Source organism: Crotalus tigris, unplaced genomic scaffold (assembly GCF_016545835.1).
Source record: "Crotalus tigris isolate CLP2741 ecotype Arizona unplaced genomic scaffold, ASM1654583v1 scf7180000018925.3142382, whole genome shotgun sequence".
Lineage (NCBI taxonomy): Eukaryota > Metazoa > Chordata > Lepidosauria > Squamata > Viperidae > Crotalus > Crotalus tigris.
In genome coordinates, this window is record NW_024097278.1 from 2514 (window position 1) to 26940 (window position 24427).

At 44.1% G+C, this 24427-nt stretch overlaps 1 protein-coding gene across 2 annotated transcripts in view; it reads left to right on the forward strand.

The window, feature by feature from the left end:
* The first annotated feature begins 4442 nt into the window (after positions 1–4442).
* ITPR2 (inositol 1,4,5-trisphosphate receptor type 2) overlaps positions 4443–24427 on the forward strand; it is a 132995-nt gene continuing 113010 nt past the window's right edge. For both annotated transcript variants that reach the window (XM_039357570.1, XM_039357571.1), the window contains exons 1-6: positions 4443–4578; positions 8666–8824; positions 13286–13384; positions 15246–15329; positions 16618–16764; positions 18047–18142. In XM_039357570.1, the coding sequence (XP_039213504.1) occupies positions 8738–8824; positions 13286–13384; positions 15246–15329; positions 16618–16764; positions 18047–18142 (513 nt within the window). In that variant the 5' untranslated portion in view covers positions 4443–4578; positions 8666–8737. The remainder of the gene's footprint in view (positions 4579–8665; positions 8825–13285; positions 13385–15245; positions 15330–16617; positions 16765–18046; positions 18143–24427) is intronic.

Sequence of the window (24427 nt, forward strand, 5' to 3'; positions counted from 1 at the left end):
GGCCGAGGGAAGCGGCCCGTCCCTTTCGGAGGAGCATAGAGTGGCGACCCTTTGGCTGACGCTCTGCGCTTTGGGGCTTGGCTTCTCGGTGTCCCGATCCTGGGCAAGTGGCCTACGACGGCCTCCCTGGTAAGGCTATGGGACGGGAAACACTGCCCTCCTGTGGTCACAAACGGGTACTGCTGCCGCCCAAAGAAATAAATACTTTTGAATAGCATTTGAAGCTTACTCTTCTCTATTTTTATTCTTAACGCCTTATGATTAATATTAACGTGGAGACGGGGGGGGGGCCCGGTCGGTGCCACACGGGCGCAGAAGAAATCCTGGTTCCAATCTTAAACCGAGTTAAGGCCTATTGTGGCTTATTCATATTAAGAAGGTTTTAATAATCAAGAATAATCATCTTAAAGAGGTTTATTTATTTTTCTGGCCGCAGTATCTGATTTGACCAGTTTTCCGTCCCTTAGCAGGGCTGGCTCAGGAATTCTGGGAGTTGAAGTCCACCAGTCATCAACGAGCCAAGGTTGCCTTACCCCTGCCTTAGCTATAGGATGGAGGCCATTAAAAAGGCCTAGGATGGACTCCAAGCCAAAGCTATGGGACAGAAAACTGTGCCATCCTGGGGTCAAAAATGGGTGTTGCGGCCACCCAAAGAAATAAACCTTTTTAATGGCATTTTAAAATGACCGTATTCTCTATCTTTATTAACGGTATTAACACCTTATTAATAGACGAAGGCCTACAAAGTTAGATGGACGGTGAACAAATTAATAAATGCCATTAGTTGCAACTTCTCACGTCTCACCCCTTTTATCCATCCTTTAAATGATAAACCTATAAGGGAATGATAGGTTATATACTTTTTCAAAATAAACTACATTTATTTTTATATTGATCGTTTCGTAATAAAAATACACAATATTTCAAATAGATATTTGATATTGCGCTTATATGAATACATAGGTATCTCTAAGAAATATAGTTTAGAAACACCAAGCCCAAATACAAACCTACATACATACGATCTCCTTAAAGAAAAAGAAGGGCAGGACAAACAAAACTATTCTTGAATAAAAACATCTGGGTTTGCTTGAAGGGGGCGAGCGGGGTGCACTTTTAGGAGCAACCTCTTAAGGTGTAACACAGGGAAGCGCGATACGACTGGATCAGGGAGAAAGCTAGGGAGTTCCAGAAAAACATCTACTTCTGCTTCATTGACTATGCTAAAGCCTTCATTGGTGGATGTGGCAAGTTCTAAAGAGATGGGAATACCAGACCATCTTATTCTCTCTGAGCAAAATAGAATGCGGGCAAGACAGCAACAGTGAGAACTGGAACGGAAACATGATGGGTTCCAAAATAAAAGGAGGTCCGACAAGGCCTGTATAGTCGCCCTGCCATTTAAACTTATATTGAGACACACTGAGAAAGGCAGGCTAGAGAAACAAAACGTTGAATTAAGATTGCGGGAGAATATCAACACACCTAAGATTTTACAGATGATCCACCTAAGCGGCAGAAAGTGAGAGGAAATAAGGAGCTCTTGATGCGGGTGAAGAAGGAGAGTGCAAACGTTGGCTTGAAACTCAACATTAAGAAAACCAAAATCATGGCATCCGGCCCACTCAATTCCTGGCAAATAGATGGGGAAGAAATGGAGGTGGTGACAGATTTTATTTTTCTGGGCTCCAAGATCACCTCAGATGGGGACTGCAGCCAAGAAATTAAAAGACGCTTGCTCCTGGGAAGGAGAGCTATGGCAAATCTAGACAGTGTACTAAAAAGCAGAGACGTCACCCTGCCAAGAAAAGTGCGTATAGTCCAGGCCATGGTCTGCCCAGTTGCAATGTATGGCCGTGAAAGTTGGACCATAAGAAAGACTGAGCGCCAAAGAATTGAGGCCTTCGGACTATGGTGTTGGAGAAGACTCTTGCGAGTCCCTTGGACTGCAAGGCGTTCAAACCGGTCAGTCCTAGAAGAGATCAACCCCAACTGCTCTTTAGAAGGCCAGATCCTGAAGTTGAAACTCAAATACTTTGGCCACCTAATGAGAAGGAAGGACTCACTGGAGAAGCGCCTAATGCTGGGAAAGATTGAGGGCAATAGAAGAAGGGAACGACAGAGAATGAGGTGGTTGGATGGAGTCACTGAAGCAATAGGTGTGAACTTAAATGGACTCCAGAAGACGGTAGAGGACAGGAAGACCTGGAGGAACATTGTCCATGCGGTCGCGATGGGTCAGACTCGACTTCGCAATTAACAACAACAAAAGAAATAAACCTTTTTAATGGCATTTTAAAATGACGGTATTCTCTAAATTTATTAACGGTATTAACACCTTATTAATAGGGCCCATTGGAGGAAAATTCCACGGTAGGGTCTCTGCGTCAGCAGGCGGCTGGACTAGAAGACCTCCGACGGTCCTCCAGCGTATTTGACAAGAATTTTCCTCCAATGGGATTTTACATGATTTTACAGGAAACATACATAGGGCAGCCTAGAAAAATCAGTGCCCTCCTAACCATACCCAAGCACTCCGCGTTTGTTGGCGATGTCCATTTTGCTCTAGGAGTTCCCGGTGACGTAACCCTAACCCTAAGTGGAATTTTCCTCCAATGGGATTTTCCCATGTATTTTACCAGGAAACATAGATAGAGAAGGCCAGAAAAGTCAGGCCCTCCTAACCATAACCAAGAACTCTGAATTTGATGGCAATGTCCATTTTCCTCCCCGATTTCATAGTGTTCAAACCCTAACCCTAAGTGGAATTTTCCTCCATTGGATTTTCCCATGTATTTACCAGGAAACATAGAAAGGGCCAGCCTAGAAAAGTCAGTGCCCTCCTAACAATACACAAGCACTCGAGTTTCTGTTGGCGATTGTTACATTTGCTCTAGGACGTTTCACGGTGAGTAACCCAACGCCTAAAATGAATTTCCTCCAATGGATTTTCCCATGTATTTTACAGTAAACATAGAAAGGGCCAGCCTAGGAAAAGTCAGTGCCCTCCTACCATACCCAAGCATACGGTTTGTTGGCGATGTCCATTTTGCTCTAGGAGTTCACGGTGACGTAACCCTAACCCTAGTGGAATTTCCAATGGGATTTCCATGTATTTTACCAGGAAACATAGAAAGGGCAGCCTAGAAAAGTCAGTGCCCTCCTAACCATACCCAAGCACTCCTAGTTTGTTGGCGATGTCCATTGTGCTCTAAGAGTTCACGGTGACGTAACCCTAACCCTAAGTGGAATTTTCCTCCAATGGGATTTTCCCATGTATTTTACCAGGAAACATAGATAGGGCAGGCTAGAAAGGTCAGTGCCCTCCCAACCATACCCAAGCCCTCCGAGTTTGTTGGCGATGTCCATTTTGCTCTATGAGTTCATGGTGACCTAACCCTAACCCTAGTGGAATTTTCCCTCCAATGGGATTTTCCCATGTATTTTACCAGGAAACATAGATAGGGCAGACTAGAAAAGTCAGTGCCCTCCTAACCATACCCAAGCACTCCAGGTTTGTTGGCGATGTCCATTTTGCTCTATGAGTTCATGTGACCTAACCCTAACCCTAAGTGGAATTTCCTCCAATGGGATTTTCCCATGTATTTTACCAGGAAACATAGATAGGGCAGTCAAGAAAAGTCAATGCCCTCCTAACCATACCCAAGCACTCCGAGTTTGTTGGCGATGTCCATTTTGCCCTATGAGTTCATGGTGACCTAACCCTAACCCTAAGTGGAATTTTCCTCCAATGGTATTTTCCCATGTATTTTACCAGGAAACATAGATAGGGCAGGCTAGAAAAGTCAGTGCCCTCCTAACCATACCCAAGCACTCCAGGTTTGTTGGCGATGTCCATTTTGCCCTATGAGTTCATGGTGACCTAACCCTAACCCTAAGTGGAATTTTCTTCCAATGGTATTTTCCATGTATTTTACCAGGAAACATAGATAGGGCAGTCAAGAAAAGTCAGTGCCCTCCTAACCATACCCAAGCACTCCAGGTTTGTTGGCGATGTCCATTTTGCCCTATGAGTTCATGGTGACCTAACCCTAACCCTAAGTGGAATTTTCTTCCAATGGTATTTTCCATGTATTTTACCAGGAAACATAGATAGGGCAGTCAAGAAAAGTCAGTGCCCTCCTAACCATACCCAAGCACTCCAGGTTTGTTGGTGATGTCCATTTTGCTATATGAGTTCATGGTGACCTAACCCTAACCCTAAGTGGAATTTTCCTCCAATGGTATTTTCTATGTATTTTACCAGGAAACATAGATAGGGCAGTTAAGAAAAGTCAATGCCCTCCTAACCATACCCAAGCACTCCGAGTTTGTTGGCAATGTCCATTTTGCTCTCCGAATTCATGGTGACATGACCCTAACCCTATAGGGTCTCCTACTTGAGGAGGGGTTTGGACTTAGAAGACCACAAGGATTCCTTCCAACTCTATTATTCTGTTAATAACGCATATTGGACATATTAACTTGCAGCACGCAGCTGAACTGGAACAGAAGCAGAACGAATGTGAGAACCGGAAGTTGCTGGGGGAAATTGTAAAATACAGCAATGTGATCCAGGTGAGTTTTTGAAAGCCACAAAGAGATTAGGGGGTTCGTGGCCCAAGTGGGCTAGAGCAGGGGTCTTCATACTTGGCCCTTTTATGACTTGTGGACTTCAACTCCCAGAACTCCTCAGCCCGCATGCCTGGCTGAGGAATTCTGGGAGTTGAAGTCCACAAGTCATAAAAGGGCCTAGTTTGAAGACCCCTGCTTGTGGACTTCAACTCCCAGAATTCCTTAGCCAGGCATGCTGACTGAGGAATTTGGGGAGTTGAAGTCCACAAGTCATAAAAGGGCCTAGTTTAAAAACCCCTGCTTTTTGACTTTAACCCCCAGAATTCCTCAGCCAGGCACGCTGGATGAGGAATTCTGGGAGTTGAAGTCCACAAGTCATAAAAGGGCTAGTTTGAAGACCCCTGCTTGTGGACTTCAACCCCCAGAATTTCTTAGCCAGGCATGCTGACTGAGGAATTCTGGGAGTTGAAGTCCACAAGTCATAAAAGGGCCTAGTTTAAAGACCCCTGCTTTTTGACTTTAACCCCCAGAATTCCTCAGCCAGACACACTGGATGAGGAATTCTGGGAGTTGAAGTCCACAAGTCATAAAAGGGCCTAGTTTGAAGACCCCTGCTTGTGGACTTCAGCTCCCAGAATTCCTCAGCCAGGCATGCTGGCTGAGGAATTCGGGGAGTTGAAGTCCACTAAACATAAAAGGACATTCCCAGACCAGATATTTTTCTCATTTTGAGGAAAACTTGAAGAGGTGCCTTGATTTGCTTATAAGCCAAGGAATGAAACAGGCTCTGAAGGCCGATCCTAACAAAAGGATAAGTCATTCAGCAGAGGCTACAGATGGTTCTTGGTTTACAACAGTTCGTTTAGCGATTGTTTGAAGTCACAACGGCACTGACAAAAGTGAGTTGTGAGCCTTTTTCACACTCGCGACCGTTTGCAGCCTCCTCAAAATTCAAACGCTTTGGCAACTGACTCGTATTTATGACGGTCGCGGCACCCGGGGTCACATGATCCCCTTTTGCGACCTTCTGACAAGCCAAGTCAATGGGGGAAGCCAGATTCACTTAACTAACTTAACAACCGCAGTGATTCACTTAACAGCGGTGGGGCAAAACACACTTAAACATCTTGCTTAGCAACATAGATTTCAGGCTCAATTGTGGTCATAAGTCGAGGACTCCCGATACTTTCGTTATCCTTGCATGACCAGCTATAAGTATCTCAGAAATGCGTCCTTTAATTTGATTAACAAAACACTGTGTATATTTATGCATAATTGAAGTACTATATTTATTGCCAATATGTCCCGCATTTTCTCCAGAAGCTCAAGGTACTACTGCACGTAGTTATGTCCCCTATTTCAGGGCTTTTGAACCAGTGGTACGGATACCACCTGTGGTACATTGGCACCTGGCAGGTGATACACAACCATCCTAGAAAAGTGGTAGTGGGGGAGGAGAATGAGCTAAACCGGTGGCAGCACCGCACAAGCCGGAGTGAGAGACGGCTGGAGCTGCAGGGATGTCAGGGCTCAGCGGAAGCGCCAGGTTCAGTGCCACTTTCCAGCTGATCGGCGCTTCTTCGGGCCTGTCAGGGCTCAGTGGAAGCACCAGGATCAGCGCCAGGATCTGGCTGGAGCTCGGCGCTGATCCTGGCACTTCTGCTGAGCCCAGAAGAAGTGCCAATCAGCTGGAATGTTGCAGCATCTCCAGGGTCTTGTGATTTACATTCAGATGCTTGGCAACTGATTCATATTTATGACAGTCACAGTGTCCCGGGATCATGTGAAGTGACCAAAACCTGCTGCAACCACCCAGCAGACAGGGGGAATAAAAACCAAACACCCCCCCCACCCCACCTCTGCTGCCAATCCTCAACAGAAATGCTCACAACAATGAAAACCTCGGACAGGAGGAAGAGCACCGCCAGGTGGGCAGGCAGGTGTCTTGCTCAGCTGTGGCTTGGGGGGGGCACTTTTTTCAGTGCCATTGTAACTTCGAACAGTCACTAAGCGAACTGTTGTAAGTCGAGGACTACCTGTACTTTATCACTTTTTTCCTTTTTTTTTTTTTGGTCATCAAGTTTTTGATACTTTGCTAGGCGACTGGTGGTACTCGGATGTTGCCATATCCTAAAAGTGGTAAAATGGGTGCAAAGGTTGAAAAGCCCTGACGTATTTATCTCGTAGCCCTCCCAAGTTCACTGACCTAGAGTAACCCAGTCAGCACTACGATTCAATGGTGGTTTAAACTTTGATCTCTCTCTGGACCAAGTGTAACGTTTTAAATTTAGAACTGTTCAAGGTACAGGAATTTCCTTTAAAAAAAAAAGAAAAAAAAATCAGTCCTCATTAAAACAAGGCGTGAAAGGAATGTTTGGCAAAATGGAAAATAAAAAAAATCCAGTCAAAAATTCCAGCTCTTAGGTGGTTTATAGACAAGGAAAATTAAATGAGGAAATTGAAAATAGGAAGTCATTTTCCTGCCTTGAAGCTTCGTGAGGACTGAATGACTTGATCTAAGGGCGGCTGAGTCATCTTCCACTGAGACCCTTTTGTAACTAATGTGTAGCTTACTCAGAGCTGCCTGAAAAAGCCACAGTCACAGTGATAGGATATCATGTGCGTTGTGCCATCAGCCAGATAAGGCGAGTGATGTGCTGGCATCATTCTGCCGGTTCACAATTGGAGCCATTGGTCGGTTGTGAAGAGTTGATATCGTTTGCAATGTGAGAACGGTAAATTAATAGCAATAGCAGAAATAGCCCTTAGATTTATATACTGCTTCGTAGTGCTTTTACAGCCCTCTCTAAGCAGTTTACAAATGTCAGCATATGGCCTTCAACTATCTGGGTCCTCATTATACCAACCTCGGAAGGATGGAAAGCTGAGTCAACCTTGAGTCTATCCGGATCAAATCCTGACTGTGGAACGAAGGGAGGGAGGGAGGGAGGAAGGGAGAGAGGGAGGGAGGGAGGGAGGGAGGAGGTGAAGGAAGGAAGAGGGAGGGAGGTAATGAGGGAGAGAAGGAGGGAGAAAGTGAAGGAAGGAAGGGAGGGAAGCAGGGAGGGAGGGAGGAAGGAACAGCAATAGCCTGTAGACTTATATACTGTGCTTTACAGCCCTTTCTAAGTGGTTTACAGAGTCAGCACGTTGCCCCCAACAATCTGGATCCTCATTTTACCGACCTCAGACAGATGGAAGGCTGAGCCATCCTTGAGCCTGTCAGGATCAAACTCCTGGCAGTGGGCAGAGTTTACCTGCAATGCTGCATTCTAACCACTGCAGCACCACGGCTCCTAAATTAAGCCAGTTTGTATTGCGGTTAGCCAAGTTTTTGATTCCAGTCCCACTCATTGGCGTCCACCTTTTTCTAAAGAGCAATAGCACTGGCACCTAGATTTACGTACCACTCCATAGTGCTTTACAGCACTCTCTAGGACAGGGGTAGACAACCTTGGCTCTTTTATGACTCTTTCAACTCCCAGAATTCCTGAGCCAGCCATGCTGAGGGGAAAGGGAGAGGTTTTCAAGCTGAGCCATGCCGGCTCAGGGATTCTGGGAGTTGAAATCCACGAGTCATAAAAGAGCCAAGGTTGCCTACCCCTGCTCTATGAGGTTCATAGAATCAGCATCTTGCCCCCAACAATCTGGATCCTCATTTTACTGACCACTGAGCCAACCTTGAGCCTGTCAGGATCAAACTCCTAAATGTGGGCAGAGTTTGTCTGCAATGCTGCATCCTAACCACTGCACCACTATGGGAGGAAGGGAAGGGAAGGAAGGAAGGAAAAAAGAATGGCGGAATAACAGAATTGGAAGGGAGTTTGGAGGTCCCTTGTCAGGATCAAACTCCTGGCAGTGGGCAGAGTTTGCCTGCGATGCTGCATTCTAACCATTGCGCCACCACGGCTCCTAAATTAAGTCAGCTTGCATTGCGGCTAGCCAAGTTCTTGATACCATTCCCACTGAAGGTAGACAATCACAAGAGATTTCCTCACATTCTAATTAGCATAGGACACACCTTGGGCTGAATCTTAATCCAACGGTTGCGTCTGAATGCATGGATCTTATTTATTTTCCTCACCGACAGCTCCTTCATATCAAGAGCAACAAGTACCTTACCGTCAATAAGAGGTTGCCAGCCTTGCTGGAAAAGAATGCCATGCGGGTGTCTTTGGATACGGCCGGGAACGAAGGCTCCTGGTTCTACATCCAGCCCTTTTGGAAACTGCGAAGCGAAGGGGACAATGTAAGTGAGCGAAATGCGAAGTTGCTGGAATTTTGATTTACTTTGGCCATGTCGTGTGTGCAAATTTATTGGAGAAGTCCATGAGGCTAGGAATGGTTAGTGGAACAAGGAGAAGGGCAAGCAAAGAACACGCTGGCTTGATAACGTCAAAACCAGGACAAAGATGACTATCCAACAACAGAAAGAAAGCACAGAATTCTTGCCTGTAAAGCAGAGGTCTTAAAACTTGGCCCTTTTATGACTTGTGGACTTCAACTCAGGCACGGTGGCTGAGGAATTCTGGGAGTTGAAGTCCACAAGTCATAAAAGGGCCAAGTTTGAAGACCCTTGAGATAATGTGAGGGGGAAATAATGCTAACTCAGAAAGAGCTAAACTGGTGTTTCTCAACTTCGGCCATTTTAAGAGGTGTGGACTTCAACTCCCAGAATTCCTCAGCCAGCATGTCTGGCTGAGGAATTCTGGGAGTTGAAGTCCACAAGTCATAAAAGGGCCAAGTTTGAAGAACCCTGCTGTAAAGTCACCAAGAATCAGACACAATTGAACGGTTAAATGTCTGTGGAGATTTTCAGTTGTCCAGGTCCTGGTTGTTGCGAAGGTGCTCTTCCAAAAGGCAATGGGACTTTCTTTGTTTTTTCCTTGAAGACATTTCGCTTTTCATCCAAGAAGCTTCTTCAGAATCGAAACGTCTTCAAGGAAAACCAAGTCTTCAAGTCCCGTTGCCTTTTGACAAAGCACCTTTGGGATGATCGAATGGTTAAACACCAATTAGAATATTGTCACCTCTGTAGTCAAAAATCAGTCGGGAAACACAATGTAAAACCTTGTTGTCCTTCCTTGGTGAGGTCTGAACACCTGGCTCCTTGCACCTTGACGTGTTATTTTAACAAAGGCAGTCGTCAGATAGAATCTGCATTGAAAAGAGCAACTTTTGATAGGCCTGCAGTTCCATGATCCCACTCGGGTACGGCAATGTCAAACGGAGGAGAGGCCAAGTTTGAATGAGGTCACAGCCTTACTCAAAAGTTCTGGGTGTTCTGTGTCAGCAAATGCTTAGTGAATCAGAGCTGCTTCTGATAAGTGAAGCCCACAGTGGTGTATTGTAGTGGTGTCCTCAGTGATCAGGTAGGGCCTTGCCTTCTTCTCAGGCTGAAGAAATGAAGGCAAGTTAAGTATCTCATCTGCGGGAGCACTTGAAGCAAATATTTGGAGCTTGTTTGGTGAACTAAGTCAGGGGTCCCCAACCTATGGTCCGCAGCCTGGGACTGGGCCATGGGCTCTTAGCCAGCGGGCCGTGGGAACGGCTGGCTGTTGCGCGCACGTGTGAGTATGCATTTTCCCTCCACTCACACTAGCGGCCAGGGCCCTGTTTGCGCATGCGAGTGGGCAAAAACAGGAATGCTAGCGCGGGGCGGGTGTCTGCAGCGCCACTTGTCCAGGTGGTTTGTGCTGCCCATTTGTGCATGTGCGAATGGGCCACTAGCCGCCATGGGGGGTGCGCAGCCATTCACGCATGCGCACAGTGCCAGTGCATACCATGTGCGTGAACAGGGCTGCTAGTGCTGCACCAGTGTGCGTGGCCCAATGTGCGCGTGTGCATGCACGCACACCAATTTTGAAGCTGCTCGCCTTCCCTACAGTCCTTGAGCCTGGAAAGGTTGGAGATCTCTGGACTAAGTCATCTCCCACTTTCAGACTTCCTTTGAATTCCTGGCCATGTTCCTCACCTGCTTATCTTCTCCAATTCCCTTTTGTATGTTCAAGAGTCAAGAACTTATGTTGACAAAACCCTTCCGCCTAGGATCCAGATCCAATACTTTTAAGACAGACTGAGATAGCTTCTCCAAAGCCGTAGTAGAGTAACACCAGAATGGCAAGAAACAACCTGTGTCTAGCTGGAGCTGTCCCAAAGCTGAATTGAGAGACGGAGTTTCTCATCTGTGATCTCAAGCACATCTTAATATTGTCTTTGTGATTGCTCCTTTCAGCCAATTTGTAACTACTGATTCAATCCTGCAGGTTTTCTTTTGCTAATACTCTCTCTGCCCTGATGTAGCTGTAAGTTATTTTCTTTTTCAGCAGCATGGCATGCAATGCACCCTGCGTTAAGTACAACTGTGTGTAGAAAGGTTGTGATTTTATTGTGGATGTTCTGATATTCAAGGAGTAGCACAATAAGACACTTGCACGAGTTATCGGCTTAGTGATTTTGGTCTGTGATTGTCTCCACTTTCCAATTTGTGACAAAAACAGAGAAAAATTCATGGAATCCATATCACTCATGTTGGCTTTTTGCTACTTACTTGCCATAAACCATTATGTATTTAAAGAAGTACGAATGTATTGGTAAATTCTGCCATGAAACCTTGCTTCCCAGAGGTTTTGTAGCACACTATGATGAATTACAAGGAGTTGGATCACCTGTTTTCAGTGCTCTGTTGTGGGTGCTGGTGCACTTGTAACTTTGCCCTTGTGATAAGCTGCCCGTGCATGTTTGCTTGGTCATTTCTCTTGAATCTCTAACTTCTTCTGTTTCAAGATGCGTGTGGAATTGCACAAGCCCAGAAAATGTATGGTGTATATGGAGTCCCTGGTGCTCTCTGAGCTTGCTTGTTGTAGATCAAGTTAAGTCCATAAATGTTGCAGAATTCCTGGAAGCCTGGCACTTGAACACATCAGCCATCAACAGGCACATAAACAACGTTTACACCCCATTGGAAAGAGACAATAAAAAAAGCTAAGCAGAAAAAATAAAATACCGAAACATCACCTCACCAGCAATCATCATCCAGATTAGTAGAGATGATCACCAGGTGTCATGGTTCCGACAGATGAAATCTTCAATAGAACTTTGAGGCATTGTTTATCTTAAAGAATCTTTTATTCGAGTAGCATAATGTCGGCATAATCAAAGACAAAAACTGAATTCTCCTCCCCTGGGCACATAGTATCAAAGCACAATTTCCTCTTCCAATTAACAGTCATAAATCACATTTGCCACTTAGCTTGAAGCGTGGGCTTCCTCTCCAGCTCTCCATCCCGCCAATTCATTATCAGTTCTGGGCTCAATAACCTTGATTCTCACGCTATGTTTAGTGTTGTTATGTCTAATTAGACTCTCCTTCACATCCCCCCTGCCAGCATCATCGAAAGGAAAAAGATGGCTATATTTCCATCTGTTGTCAATGCAAAAACATCCGATATTAGCAGCGTGGACACCAGGATTAATACCAGACCAATCAAGCAGCAAACAATACCCTAATAAGGAAGACCAAGAACACTCCCGTGAACACTGACAGGGCAAGCCATTTGGATATAAACATAGAGCAGATCCTTCTAGCTCTGATGATGTTACCTAGTTTGGTAATGAAACATCTGCAAGAAAACAACGGAGCTCAGAGAGCACCAAGGTCTTCACAGTCCTCCTCCTCCTCCTCCTCCTCCTCCTCCTCCTCTCCACCCTCCTTTTTCATTCTCCTCTATTCCACAAACCTCACTCCCTTCTAAGCACTGATAATATTACCTAGTTAGGTAATGAAACTTCTGCAAGAAAACCCCCAAGCTCAGAGACCACCAAGGAACCCACAGTCTTCCTCCTCCTCCTCCCTTCTAGCACTGATGTTGTTACCTAGTTGGGTCAGGAAACAATCTGAATAGAATAGAATTTGGAATGAATAGAATAGAATTTGGAATGAATAAAATAGATTTTGGAATGAATAGAATAGAGTAGAGTAGAATAGAATAGAATAGATTTTGGAATGAATAGAATAGATTTTGGAATGAATAGAATAGAATAGAATAGAATAGAATAGAATAGAATAGAATAGAATAGAATAGATTTTGGAATGAATAGAATAGATTTTGGAATGAATAGAATAGAATAGAATATAATAGATTTTCGAATGAATAGAATAGAATAGAGTAGAATAGAATAGGATTTTGGAATGAATAGAATAGATTTTGGAATAGAATAGAATAGAATAGATTTTGGAATGAATAGAATAGATTTTGGAATGAATAGAATAGAATAGGAATAGATTTTCGAATGAATAGAATAGAGTAGAGTAGAATAGAATAGGATTTTGGAATGAATAGAATAGATTTTGGAATAGAATAGAATAGAATAGAATAGAATAGTTAACCCTTATTGTCATTTTTTACTGTGGGCACATTGGCACACATTAAAAACAAAATTTTGTGGCTTGCTCTCAAAAGTGGTCACGTACATAACACACATTTAAACATGCTATATACAATATATGTATACATGTAAATAATATAAATATTAATCATCGTCCATCGTACTGGGTTCTTACTGAGCAAGGGATATCGGGTATATTCACAGTAAGAATCCACGATGTGAGATAGAATCCAGATTATAGAAATAACAGCAACAGAAATAAAGTGATTTTTTTTTTAAAAAAAAAAAGAATGATAACATGTGACTCTTTTTATAACTTCAGATTGTTGTCGGAGACAAAGTTGTCCTGATGCCGGTTAATGCTGGACAACCGCTACACGCCAGCAACATAGAGCTCTTAGATAATCCAGGATGCAAGGAGGTAGGTTTGATGAGGATTTATCCAACTAACTAGGTTTGTTTTGGTAGGTTGCAGTTAAGTGGTCATCCCCGATGGAAGCTTGTTCCAAAAAGAACTGATCAGGATCAACTTTCTGTTGTCACTGGCATCATGCATTGCCTGGCAATAACTTGATCCACATTATTAGCAGCCAATCACATTCTTTGCTAGTGTACAAGCAATCCTCGACTTACAGCCATTGGTTTGGTGACTGCTCAAAGTTACAATGGCGCTGAAAAAAAGTGACTTATGACCATTTTTCACGCATACGACTATTGCAGCATCCCGATGAGTCACGTGATCAAAATTCAGGCGCTTGGCAACTGGCATGTACTAGTGACTGTTTGCAGTGTCCTGGGGTCAGTTGACACCCTTTTGTGACCTTCTGACAAGCAAAGTCAACAGAGGAAGCCAAATTCACTTAACAACTGTAGCAAGAAAGGTTGTAAAATGGGGCAAAATTCACTTAACTGTCTTGTTTGGTGACAGAAATTTTGGGCACAATTCTGGTCACCATTCAAGGACTTCCTGTGTATATGAAATTACAGTGTTATTTACAGTAGTGGCCAAAATGGTGGAAACCTTTTGGGAAAAGTGTACAGTAGAAATGCCACCTTTGGTTAAGTGTCCACCCATTTTTCTTCTAATTTCTTTATCACTGTAGCCTTGTTCACTTAATAATACTATTTTACATCGCTTTCTGGGCGACCGGTTAACTCTTTGCACCATTCCTTTAATTTTATTACGTTTTACAAGCTCACTCAATGAAAGAACATAAAAAAACCTCAACCAACTTGATAGCAATCCCATAACACACTGACAAATGTCCTCCTCTCAGCTTCAACACATGACATCAATCACTGAATCCTACTGTGATCTGATTGGCTCATTGCCAAAACAAGATGACACTTGATTGGCTCTCTAAACACTCACACTCATTGGCTACAATCAGATGAAGGAAAGCTACCTGATATCAACCTGAGCAAGTTGTGCTTCCTTTTTCTGGTTAAAGCTATAGCTTTTCATAGAATACAGTACAGATAATCGAACAAACTTTGTTGCATTACATTCTCAATTAAATTATCTTTCCATTGACATATAATTTTATGGTACTACTCCCCCAAAAAAGCGGTGTTAATAGCCATCCAACCTCAAAAATACACTTTTCCCAAAAGGTTTCCGCAATTTTGGCCACTACTGCATGTATTACTGCTATATAACCTAGTCCTTTCTTGGCCGTGTCTATGGAGTTTCTCAGTCATCCAAGTTATGGTTGTCCCAAAATGGCTTTTCTCCAAATGGCAACTGGTCTTTCTTCATTTTTCTCAAAGATGTTTCGCTTCTCATACAAGAAGCTTCTTCGGTTCTAAAAAAACTGATGAGGAACGGAAAGGATTTCTACTCTTTTTGGTCTTTTGAAAAGAGAAAGAATTCACTTCTTGGATGAGAAGTGAAACGTCTTCAAGAAAAATCAAGAAAGACCAGTTGCCACTTGGAGATACACCTTAGTGACCATATTTATACAAATATGGAATTGAACTATGAGATTATCAGTCTATTAAGTAATATTAAGCCAGGATTTGCTCAAGTATCCCCTGATATATAACTTATTTCTATTATTTTTAACACCTTCATTTGAGGTTTTTTTTTTTTTAGATAGAGCAGCAAGTCCTGTTGGGGACTAATGGACAGCTTTACAGGAAGAAAGTTACTCTAACAAAAAAAAAAAAGGATATTAAATAGATATGGGTAAACAGTAATGCCAGAGAGTAACATGATAGAAACTTTTCTGTGTGGCTGTTTCATGGCATAACTGAACAATTCTTGGTGTCCTGGAATGCAGGTGAATGCAGTCAATTGTAACACCAGTTGGAAAATCACCTTGTTCATGAAATTTAGTTGCTACAGAGAAGATGTGCTTAAAGGGGTAAGTATGGATGAGCTGTTTTTCATTGTTATAAAATTTATTCCTTCCCATAGCTCCTGATTTTAGCTATTCGTATGATCAACAGGTAATGTTTCAAGTTGTTCTATAGGATGGTCCTACTTTAGTCCCGTTTATCCATCTTCAAAAATGATTATTTCTTTGCACACATATCCTGTGCTTTTCCATCCTCTCAGAAAAATTGCAAGTCAGAATGGCTTGGGAAGCCATAAACCAGGATGAGGCAGCTTCTAGAGCAGAGGTCTTCAAACTTGGCTTGATTTGTGGACTTCAACTCCCAGAATTCCTCAGCCAGGCACGCTGGCTGAGAGATTCTGGGAGTTGAAGTCCACAAGTCATAAAAGGGCCAAGTTTGAAGACCCCTGCTCTAGGCTTATGGGACCTCACAGTTGTGAACTCTTGCACCAAAAAGCTGATGGCACATGGACCACATTTTGATAACCCTCATTTCCTCACTCTACCCAACATAAGACTGAAGAGTGGGAAGTGTTTGTAAGGCCATTTTTTTTCATCCTTTAAGCCAGTGGTTCTCAACCTGTGGGTTGGGACCAGGTCGAACGACCATTTCATGGGGGTCGCCAAACAACGCAGTCTGCCATTTTTTCCCCCTTTTCCTTAGCTGTGCTACTCCCTTTTATTCTATTGGCTTTTGAAAGCCAATAGAATAGACTCTCTTGAATAGAGTCTAATTCTATTGGCTTTCAAAGCCAATAGGAATTGTCCAGGCTGTCTCTGCCCTGCTGAGCCCGCCAAAAGTCCCATTCTGCAAACGGTGCTGCACCAGTTGAGTAGTCCTCGACTTATGACCGATTGGGGGGTTGCGGCATTAAAAAGGTTGAGAACCACTGCTTTAAGCACTCTGTCCTGGCAAACTGGTAAAGACTGTGTCCCCCAATGTCCCTCAGTCTGATTTTCACTTTAACTCCTTCTCATGAAAAAAATATGATGGCGTTTTTGGTTTTGGGTCTTCCAGGGTCATCACCTGATGACCCCCTTCACTCTGCAGCAATTTGGCCTCTCTGTTCTAAACTCTATGGAAAACGTATAAATCGGTGTTGCTCAACCTGAAGACGGGAGACTTCAACTCCCAGAATTCCTCAGCCGGCCATGATGGAAGTTGAAGTCCAGCCATCTTCAAGTTGCCCAGATTGAGAAAAACTGATCTACAGAGTAGAGTAAATGTAACAAAACACACTCTTTCCCTATGTGTGTGTGTCTCTCTCTCATTCTCTCTCTCTTCCTCTTTCTTTCCATCTCTCCACCTATTCAGGGAGATGTTGTCAGGCTGTTCCATGCCGAACAGGAGAAGTTTCTGACCTGCGACGAATACCAGCAGAAGCAGCACATTTTCCTTCGCACAACTTTGCGGCAATCAGCCACTTCAGCAACCAGTTCTAAAGCCTTGTGGGAAATAGAGGTATTTGGGGGGAGAGACGCTCCCTAGCTGGGCTTCGTATTTCTTGTTAACAGCTTTATCCACACTGATACCCACACTTTTTGGGGGGCGGGTGTGTATGTGTCAGATGAGCTGTGGCCATCTTTGTGTTGATATTTTAAAGGACCAGGTTGGTCTGAGGTCGCTTGAATCTGGTCTTGCCTGATCTGGACCTCACGATTTCAGCCAGTGGTCTACGAGGAAATCCACCTCAGCCACGCAAACCTAAGGGCTATGTCAACACAAAGATGGCGACAGCTCATCTGACCCAAAAAAAAAAAAAAAAACACAAAACAAAACGTGAAGATGGAGGAATACAAAGACTGAAAGGTGAGCCTTGAAACGTGGATCTGTTTGGGTTTTGCAATTAGCAGTTCCTAGTTTTCCTCCTACTAATGGCTCCTGTAGTAGCTGCAATAGGAACTATCTTAACAAGAGCTTTGTCCCTGAATCTCCATTTATGAGACTTCTTGGAGAGATGTTACGTATGATGGAGGGGGGAAGCTAGTGCAATGGACTGTAGTGAAGTGGTAGTTTTTTAGGGAGGGGGGGTGAAATCAGAGGTAGCACAGACTGGGCCTGACCTTGGACCTGTCTGTCTCTTTCTCTCTCTCCCTCCCTCCCTTTCTCTTCCTCTGTCTTTCCCTCCCTCTCTTTTCCTCTCTCTCTCCCTCCTTCCCTCTCTCTTTTCGTCTACTCCCTCTCTCTCTCCCTCCATCCTTCTCTCTCCTTTCCTCTCTCTCTCTTCCTCTCCCTCCTTCCCTCTTTCTCCCTCTCCTCTCTTCCCCTTTTCCTCTCCCTCCCTCCCTCTCTCCACTTTCCTCTCCCTCCCTCTCTCTCTCCCCCTCTCCTTTCCTCTCTCCCCTTCCCTTTCTCTCTTCCTCTCTCTGCTTCCCTCTCTGTACCTCTCTTTTCCTCTCCCTCCCTCCCTCTCTCCACTTTCCTCTCCCTCCCTCTCTCTCTCCCCCTCTCCTTTCCTCTCTCCCCTCCCCTTCCCTTTCTCTCTTCCTCTCTCTCTCCTTCCCTCTCCCTCTCTTTTCCTCTCCCTCCCTCTCTCTTCCTCCCTCCCTCCTTCCCTCTCTCTCCCTCTCCTTTCTTCTTTCTCCCTCTCCCCTCCCTCTCCTTCTCTTTTCCTCTCTCTCCCTCCCTCCCTTGCTCTCTCCCCCACTCTCTCTTTCCCTCTGTCTCATCCTTGTGGATGAACCCAGCAGAATTCCAATGTTAGAGGACAACCTTTGACATATCCATGTGGGTTTCTCTGCAGGTGGTGCATCACGATCCTTGTCGCGGTGGGGCAGGACAGTGGAACAGCCTATTCAGATTTAAGCACCTGGCAACTGGCAACTATTTGGCTGCTGAAGTAAGGAATACTATCCCTAGAATACGCGAGAAAGATCAATGGTGGTGGCTTAGACAAGACAAACGTAAACGTCTTTTTCACCAGAGATTTCATGGGTGTTGGTGAGGAGGGATTGCCTTGTTGTTTGTTGTTGTTCAGTCACTAAGTCAGGGGTAGGCAAGCTTGGCTCTTTTATAACTCGTGGACTTCAACTCCCAGAATTCATGAGCTCAGGAATTCTGGGAATTGAAGTCCATAAGTCATAAAAGAGCCAAGGTTGCCTACCCCTGCACTAAGTTGTGCCCAACTCTTCATTACCCCGTGGACCACAGCATGCCAGTGTCCTCCCCTATCTCCTGGAGTTTGCCCAGATTCACGTTCATTGTGTCGATGACACTGTTTAACCATTCTCTGCCGTCCCCTTCTCCTTTTGCCTTCCGTCTTTCCCAACATCAGGGTCTTCTCCAACGAATCCTCGCTTCTCAATAGGTGGCCAAAGCCTCTGAGCTTCAACTTCTGTATCTGTTGTTGTACTGTTGCAAATTCTCCTGATCCTTTGAAAGAGCAACCAATGGTTAAAAAAGAAGAAGAACTAAATGAGACGTATTGGTGTTCACATCTAACCTTTTGTTGCATTGCTCTCCTTCAGTGTCTAACAGGAAAAACAACATCTTAATATGGGATATATAGCAATTTCTTTGAGACAAGAAAGACCCCCCCCCCCAAAAGGAAAGAGCAGTTTGTTTTTCTCTGAAGATGACAGATTATAGCATAACAGGAAAAACAAAATACAGATAATATCAGACTTTACAGGAAAAGCGGTGCATGAGGCCAGAGACAGAAGCTTGAGGGTATAAGGAGATGTTATCATAGAAAGAAAGAACGCGCACATTAAATCCAGAACCACTTTATATCATTTCATGCATTGTTGTGACCCGTAGACTATGCATTGTTAGACCCGTAGACTATGCATTTCATGCATTGTTGTGACCCGTAGAAATCAAATACAATGTGCATTTTAATCCTACGAGATTGATAAGCATTTTTCTTCTCCTTTTAACATATCCAGCTAATCGAGTCTTAGTTCTTCCAGACTTCCAGGGAAATAGACATTAAAAACCTCTCCTTTTTTTTTTTTTAATTCCACCGCTGTAATAAATTCCAGAAACCAATTCATCTGATGAATTAGTTCATCATGGCCAGACACAGAACAGCTGCGTTAGTTGACTTTAGAAGTTGCTCCAAAATATGTTTGGCGTGTTGGAATGGATTTGATTTTGCAAGAAAAAAGGAACTACTAGGGCGCTCTCCTTGTTCCTTCCGTCAAGTTCTTCTCACAACTTTATAATAATAATAATAATAGTAAAGTTGGAAGGGACCTTGGAGGTCATCTAGTTCAACCCCCTGCTCAGGCAGGAAACCCTATACCATTTTGGACAAATGGCTGTCCAGTCTCTTCTTAAAAACTTCCAGTGTTGGAGCATTCACCGCTTCTGGAGGCAGGTTGTTCCACTGGTTAATTGTTTTAACTGTCAGGAAGTTTCTCCTTAGTTCTAGGTTGCTTCTCTCCTTGATTAGTTTCCATCCGTTGCTTCTTGTCCTGCCTTCAGGCGCTTTGGAGAACAGCTTGACCCCCCTCTTCTTTGGGGCAGCCCCTGAGATATTGGAATTCTTTTTCCGCAGATTTTATTTTTCCAGCTCAGCTTTCTGGATGTGAGTTGGATGAGAAGAAAAATCGCTTACGAGAACTGAATGTGGTTGTACGCTCTTGATGTTCAAATGAGCTTATTTCCTTCTTGGAAAGCTGATTTAATAAGTAAATATTGTTGACTATTTTATCCACAAAAATGGAAGGACGCTTGGATTCCCACAAAGGATGAATGGGTGCTAAAATTGATGGAGTTATAGTGGCTGAATTGACTGTTTCTTTTGATTAAAAAAAAAAAAAAGTATAAGTACTTTTGTTTCTACTTGGAAACTGCTTCTGAAACTTTGATTTTGGGTTTTACCAGTTTGATGGCTGGTTTATACTATTATGTAAAAGTAAAAAGGTGGATGTTAATTGTTTTATTCTACTGCACCAGGGAATCGGAAGTCAATGCCTTTTCGGTTTTTTTCTTCCTTCTTTTCTACACTTCTCCTTTCCCCTTTCCCTCCCTTTTCTTCCCTACTATTTGCTTTTGTATTTTTGTGTTTTATATTATAAACTAATAAAAATGGTAACGTGGATAAAAAAAATAAGTAAATATTCTTGCCGAATGTTACAAATAGATTGATCTTTTTCCTATAAAAATTGAATGTGCCAGCCATACTGTAAAGGTCCTATTCATAATGGGAACATTTAGTTTCTTTCTTTGTGCCTCTTTGTGGCATATGATCTCAAATTCTTCTCAACCTCTAAGACAGTGTTTCTCAACCTTGACAATTTTAAGGCATGTGGACTTCAACTCCCAGAATTCCACAGCCAGCGTTGCTGGGAGTTAAAGTCCACATGCCTTAAAATTGTCAAGGTTGAGAAACACTGCTCTAAGATCTTCGATCTGGGACACCCATTCAAATTCCCAATTAACCCTGAAAAGTTTTGGGTAAATCTTGGGTCAGACATGGTGTCTCCATTTAATTTCCTTTGCAGCATTGCTAGGAGGATAAAATTGAACCTTGAAAGTAATCCTGAATTGTTTGAAAGAAGAATGGGATAAAAATGCTTACATCAACCATCATATTCATCCGGTGATCCAGTACAGATGAGTGAATCATGAATGCAATCTTTGAATCCACTTTCCATGTCTGCTCATCTGTCAGTTTATCCACAGAAGTAAGGAATATCCCAGAATGTATGAATAGGAAGGTGTCAGGTGCAAAAGGCCAAGTTCACACATGAAAGTTCAATTAAACTGAGTTGTTGCTAGAAACCTATGCCCAGGAATCTTCTCAAGTAATGGTTAGCACTTGCTTGGAGTTAGATAAGAGTCAACGGCATTCAAGGAGAGTTGGATTTAACTTGCTTGTGGCTATGTAGGGATTCTAGGCTGATCCCTCTTTTAACTCCGCCCGTCTCTGCCACTTCTTCCCCTACAGAATAGGTTCTTCATAGACCATCTTGCTCAACTTGTTTAATTCAGGAATCTAATAAACTACCTGGTCATCTAATCCCTGTTTGGGAGCCTTCAATTAGAAAGACTCCATTGCAATTGTAAACAGACGGTTTCAGTGCTTATTGCCAGGAAATCCCTCCTAATTTTCAGCATGAATGTCCTTCCTTTGCATTTCAAAATGTTGGTCTTATCAACCTTAAAAGCTTATCTGGTCAGACCAAATGTTTGTTGGTGAGGTTGAGGAAATTTGTGGGAAGAACACTACCGCCGCTAAATTTTCCCTTTGCTCATCTTTTTCGTAGCGATGTCCAGCATTTTCTTATTGCTGGAAAGAATGAAATCACGATACACCTAAATCAGACATATCAAACACAAGGCCTGGGGGCCGGATGCCGCTCGCGAAGTGGTTTCATGCGGCCCGTGAAGCCATCTTGGAAACAGTGAGGGAACGGCCCCCGCTGCCTTGGCCCTGGCCCAGGCCAGCCGGGAGCCAGTGTACAATTTTGTGGTGGCCATCTATGCTGAAACGCATTCAGTCTTAGCTCCACAAGGCTGTCTGAAAACAGCGAGGAATCAGCCCCTGCCGTGTCAGCCCCGCCCCCTGGGTGCATGCTGGGGAGGTGTCACCCTTTGTGAGGAATGAAGAAATGCACCCTGCCTTGGCGCTTGCCCCGGTCCCACCCCCTTCTGCCAGAGACCCTCAGATCTGTCCCACTCCTGCCCAGGCCCCCACAGGCACTCTTGATGCGAAAAATGTAGAGCTGGCCATGCCCACACAGTAGGCCATACCCACTCCATCCACGCCCACCAGTAGGCCACACCCACCAGCCCCACCCGAGGGCAACCGCAATGCTGATGTGGCCCTCAATGAAATTGAGTTTGACACCCTTGACATAATAATAATAGTAAAGTTGGAAGGGACCTTGGAGGTCATCTAGTCCAACCCCCTGCTCAGGCAGGAAACCCTATACCATTTTGGACAAATGGCTGTCCAGTCTCTTCTTAAAAACTTCCAGTGTTGGAGCATTCACAGCTTCTGGAGACAGGTTGTTCCACTGGTTAATTGTTCTCACTGTAAGAAAGTTTCTCCTTAGTTCTAGGTTGTTTCTCTCCTTGATTAGTTTCCATCCTTGCTTCTTGTCCTGCCTTCAGGTGCTTTGGAGAATAGCTTGACTCCCTCTTCTTTGGGGCAGCCCCTGAGATACTGGAACACTGCTATCATGTACCCCCTCGCCCTTCTCTTCATTAAACTAGACCTACCCAATTCCAGCAACCATTCCTTATATGTTTTAGCTTCCAGTCCCCTGATCATCTTTGTTGTTTAAGAGACTGCAAACTGCCCTTGAAGTTTGTTGACTCTTATCCGGCATCTTGAATGTCAATTCTTCAGATTCTTGGATATTGGTAGCATGAAATAAACTTGTAGTACTTTTGAACTCCTGACTTTTTGCACCGTACATAAATTAAGCCAGATGGAGAGGCAGGGAGAGAAGGACGCATGGAATAGGAATACAGGTAGTCCTTGACTTTTGACCACAATGGACCCCGAAATTTCTGTTGTTAAGTGAGACAACATTTTTAAGTGAGTTTTGCCCCATTTTACGACCGTCCTTGCCACAGTTGTTAAGTAACAACTGCAATTGTTAAGGGGTAACATGATTGTTAAGTGGATCCCCATTGATCATGGGGAGGCTGCAAAGGTCGCAACTGTGAAAAATAAGATAAGATAGATAAGTTAACCTTTATTGTCATTTTTTTTTACGATGGGCACAACGCCACACATCAAAAATGAAATTTAGTTGCCCGCTCTCAAAGTGAACACATTCATGACACACACCTCAACATACATACTATATACATACTATATACAACATATGTATAGACCAGGGGTAGGCAACCTTGGCTCTTTTATGACTCGTGGACCAACTCCCAGAATTCCTGAGCCAGCATGGCTCAGCACGGAAACCTCTCCCTTTCCCCTCAGCATGGCTGGCTGAGGAATTCTGGGAGTTGAAGTCCACGAGTCATAAAAGAGCCAAGGTTGCCTATCCCTGGCCTAGGCCTAGGCCACTTTCTGACTCGTGGACTTCAACTCCCAGAACTCCTGAGCCAGCATGGCTCAGCTTGGAAACCTCTCCTTTTCCCCTCAGCATGGCTGGCTCAGGAATTCTGGGAGTTGAAGTCCACGAGTCATAAAAGAGCCCAGGTTGCCTACCCCTGGTATAGACCTACACATCTACATATACATAAATTGGTCATCATTCACTTTTTTCAGTGTCATTGTGACTTTGAATGGTCACTAAATGGACTGTTGTAAGTTGAAGGCTTACCTGTATTCTTTATTTGGCCAAGTGTGATTGGACAACCAAGAAATTTGCCTCCAGTGCAGAAACTCTCCATGTACATACAAACCACAAAGTGGTAAGTCATAGATCATAAATTGTAAGGCACAATCGTAAATCATAAGATACAAACAACAAGTGATAAATCACAAGATACCAATAGGGGAAGGTAGTGGGAAAGGTGAGAAGGTGAGAAAGAAGAGAAAGAGGAAACGAGGAGACGAATAATAGCAATGCAGCCTACTACATGAGTACATCTACATCTTTAGGCCTAAGATGGTGCTATGGGAATTGCAGTAGTGGCCAAAATTGTGGAAACCTTTTGGGAAAAGTGTATTTTTGAGGTTTGATGTTCTTTCATTTAGTGCAGTGGTGGCGAACTATGGCACACATGCCAGAGGTGGCACTCAGAGCCCTCTCTGTTGGCCGTGTAACACCGCCACCAGCAGCAGGTCCATCAGGCCGCTACCGCGGCCTGGAGCAGGAGCCTCACCTAGCACAAAGGAGGCAAAGGGCCAACTAGCAAGCTTGAGCAGAGGTGGTAGAGCAGAGGTCACCAACCATTGTTGATTGGTGGACAATGTGGAAGAAAAGGGAGGGGGAAGCATTTTACATGTGTGCATGCACGCACGGGGCCGCGAGCACGCATGCGCTGCAAATGGGATGGGGCTAGTGCCTACATGATACTCACTAGCCCTGCACCCTATGGTGTGGCGGCAGCTGTTTTTGCGCCTTGCAGCACGGTTGCCCATTTTTGCGCCCCCGGGTTTTTTGTGCCAGAGGCAGCACTCAGAGGCTCCTCCCTGCCCCCCCCCCAAGGGCACCACAATGCTGATGTGGCCCTGGCACTTTGCAATAAATAAGTGGGT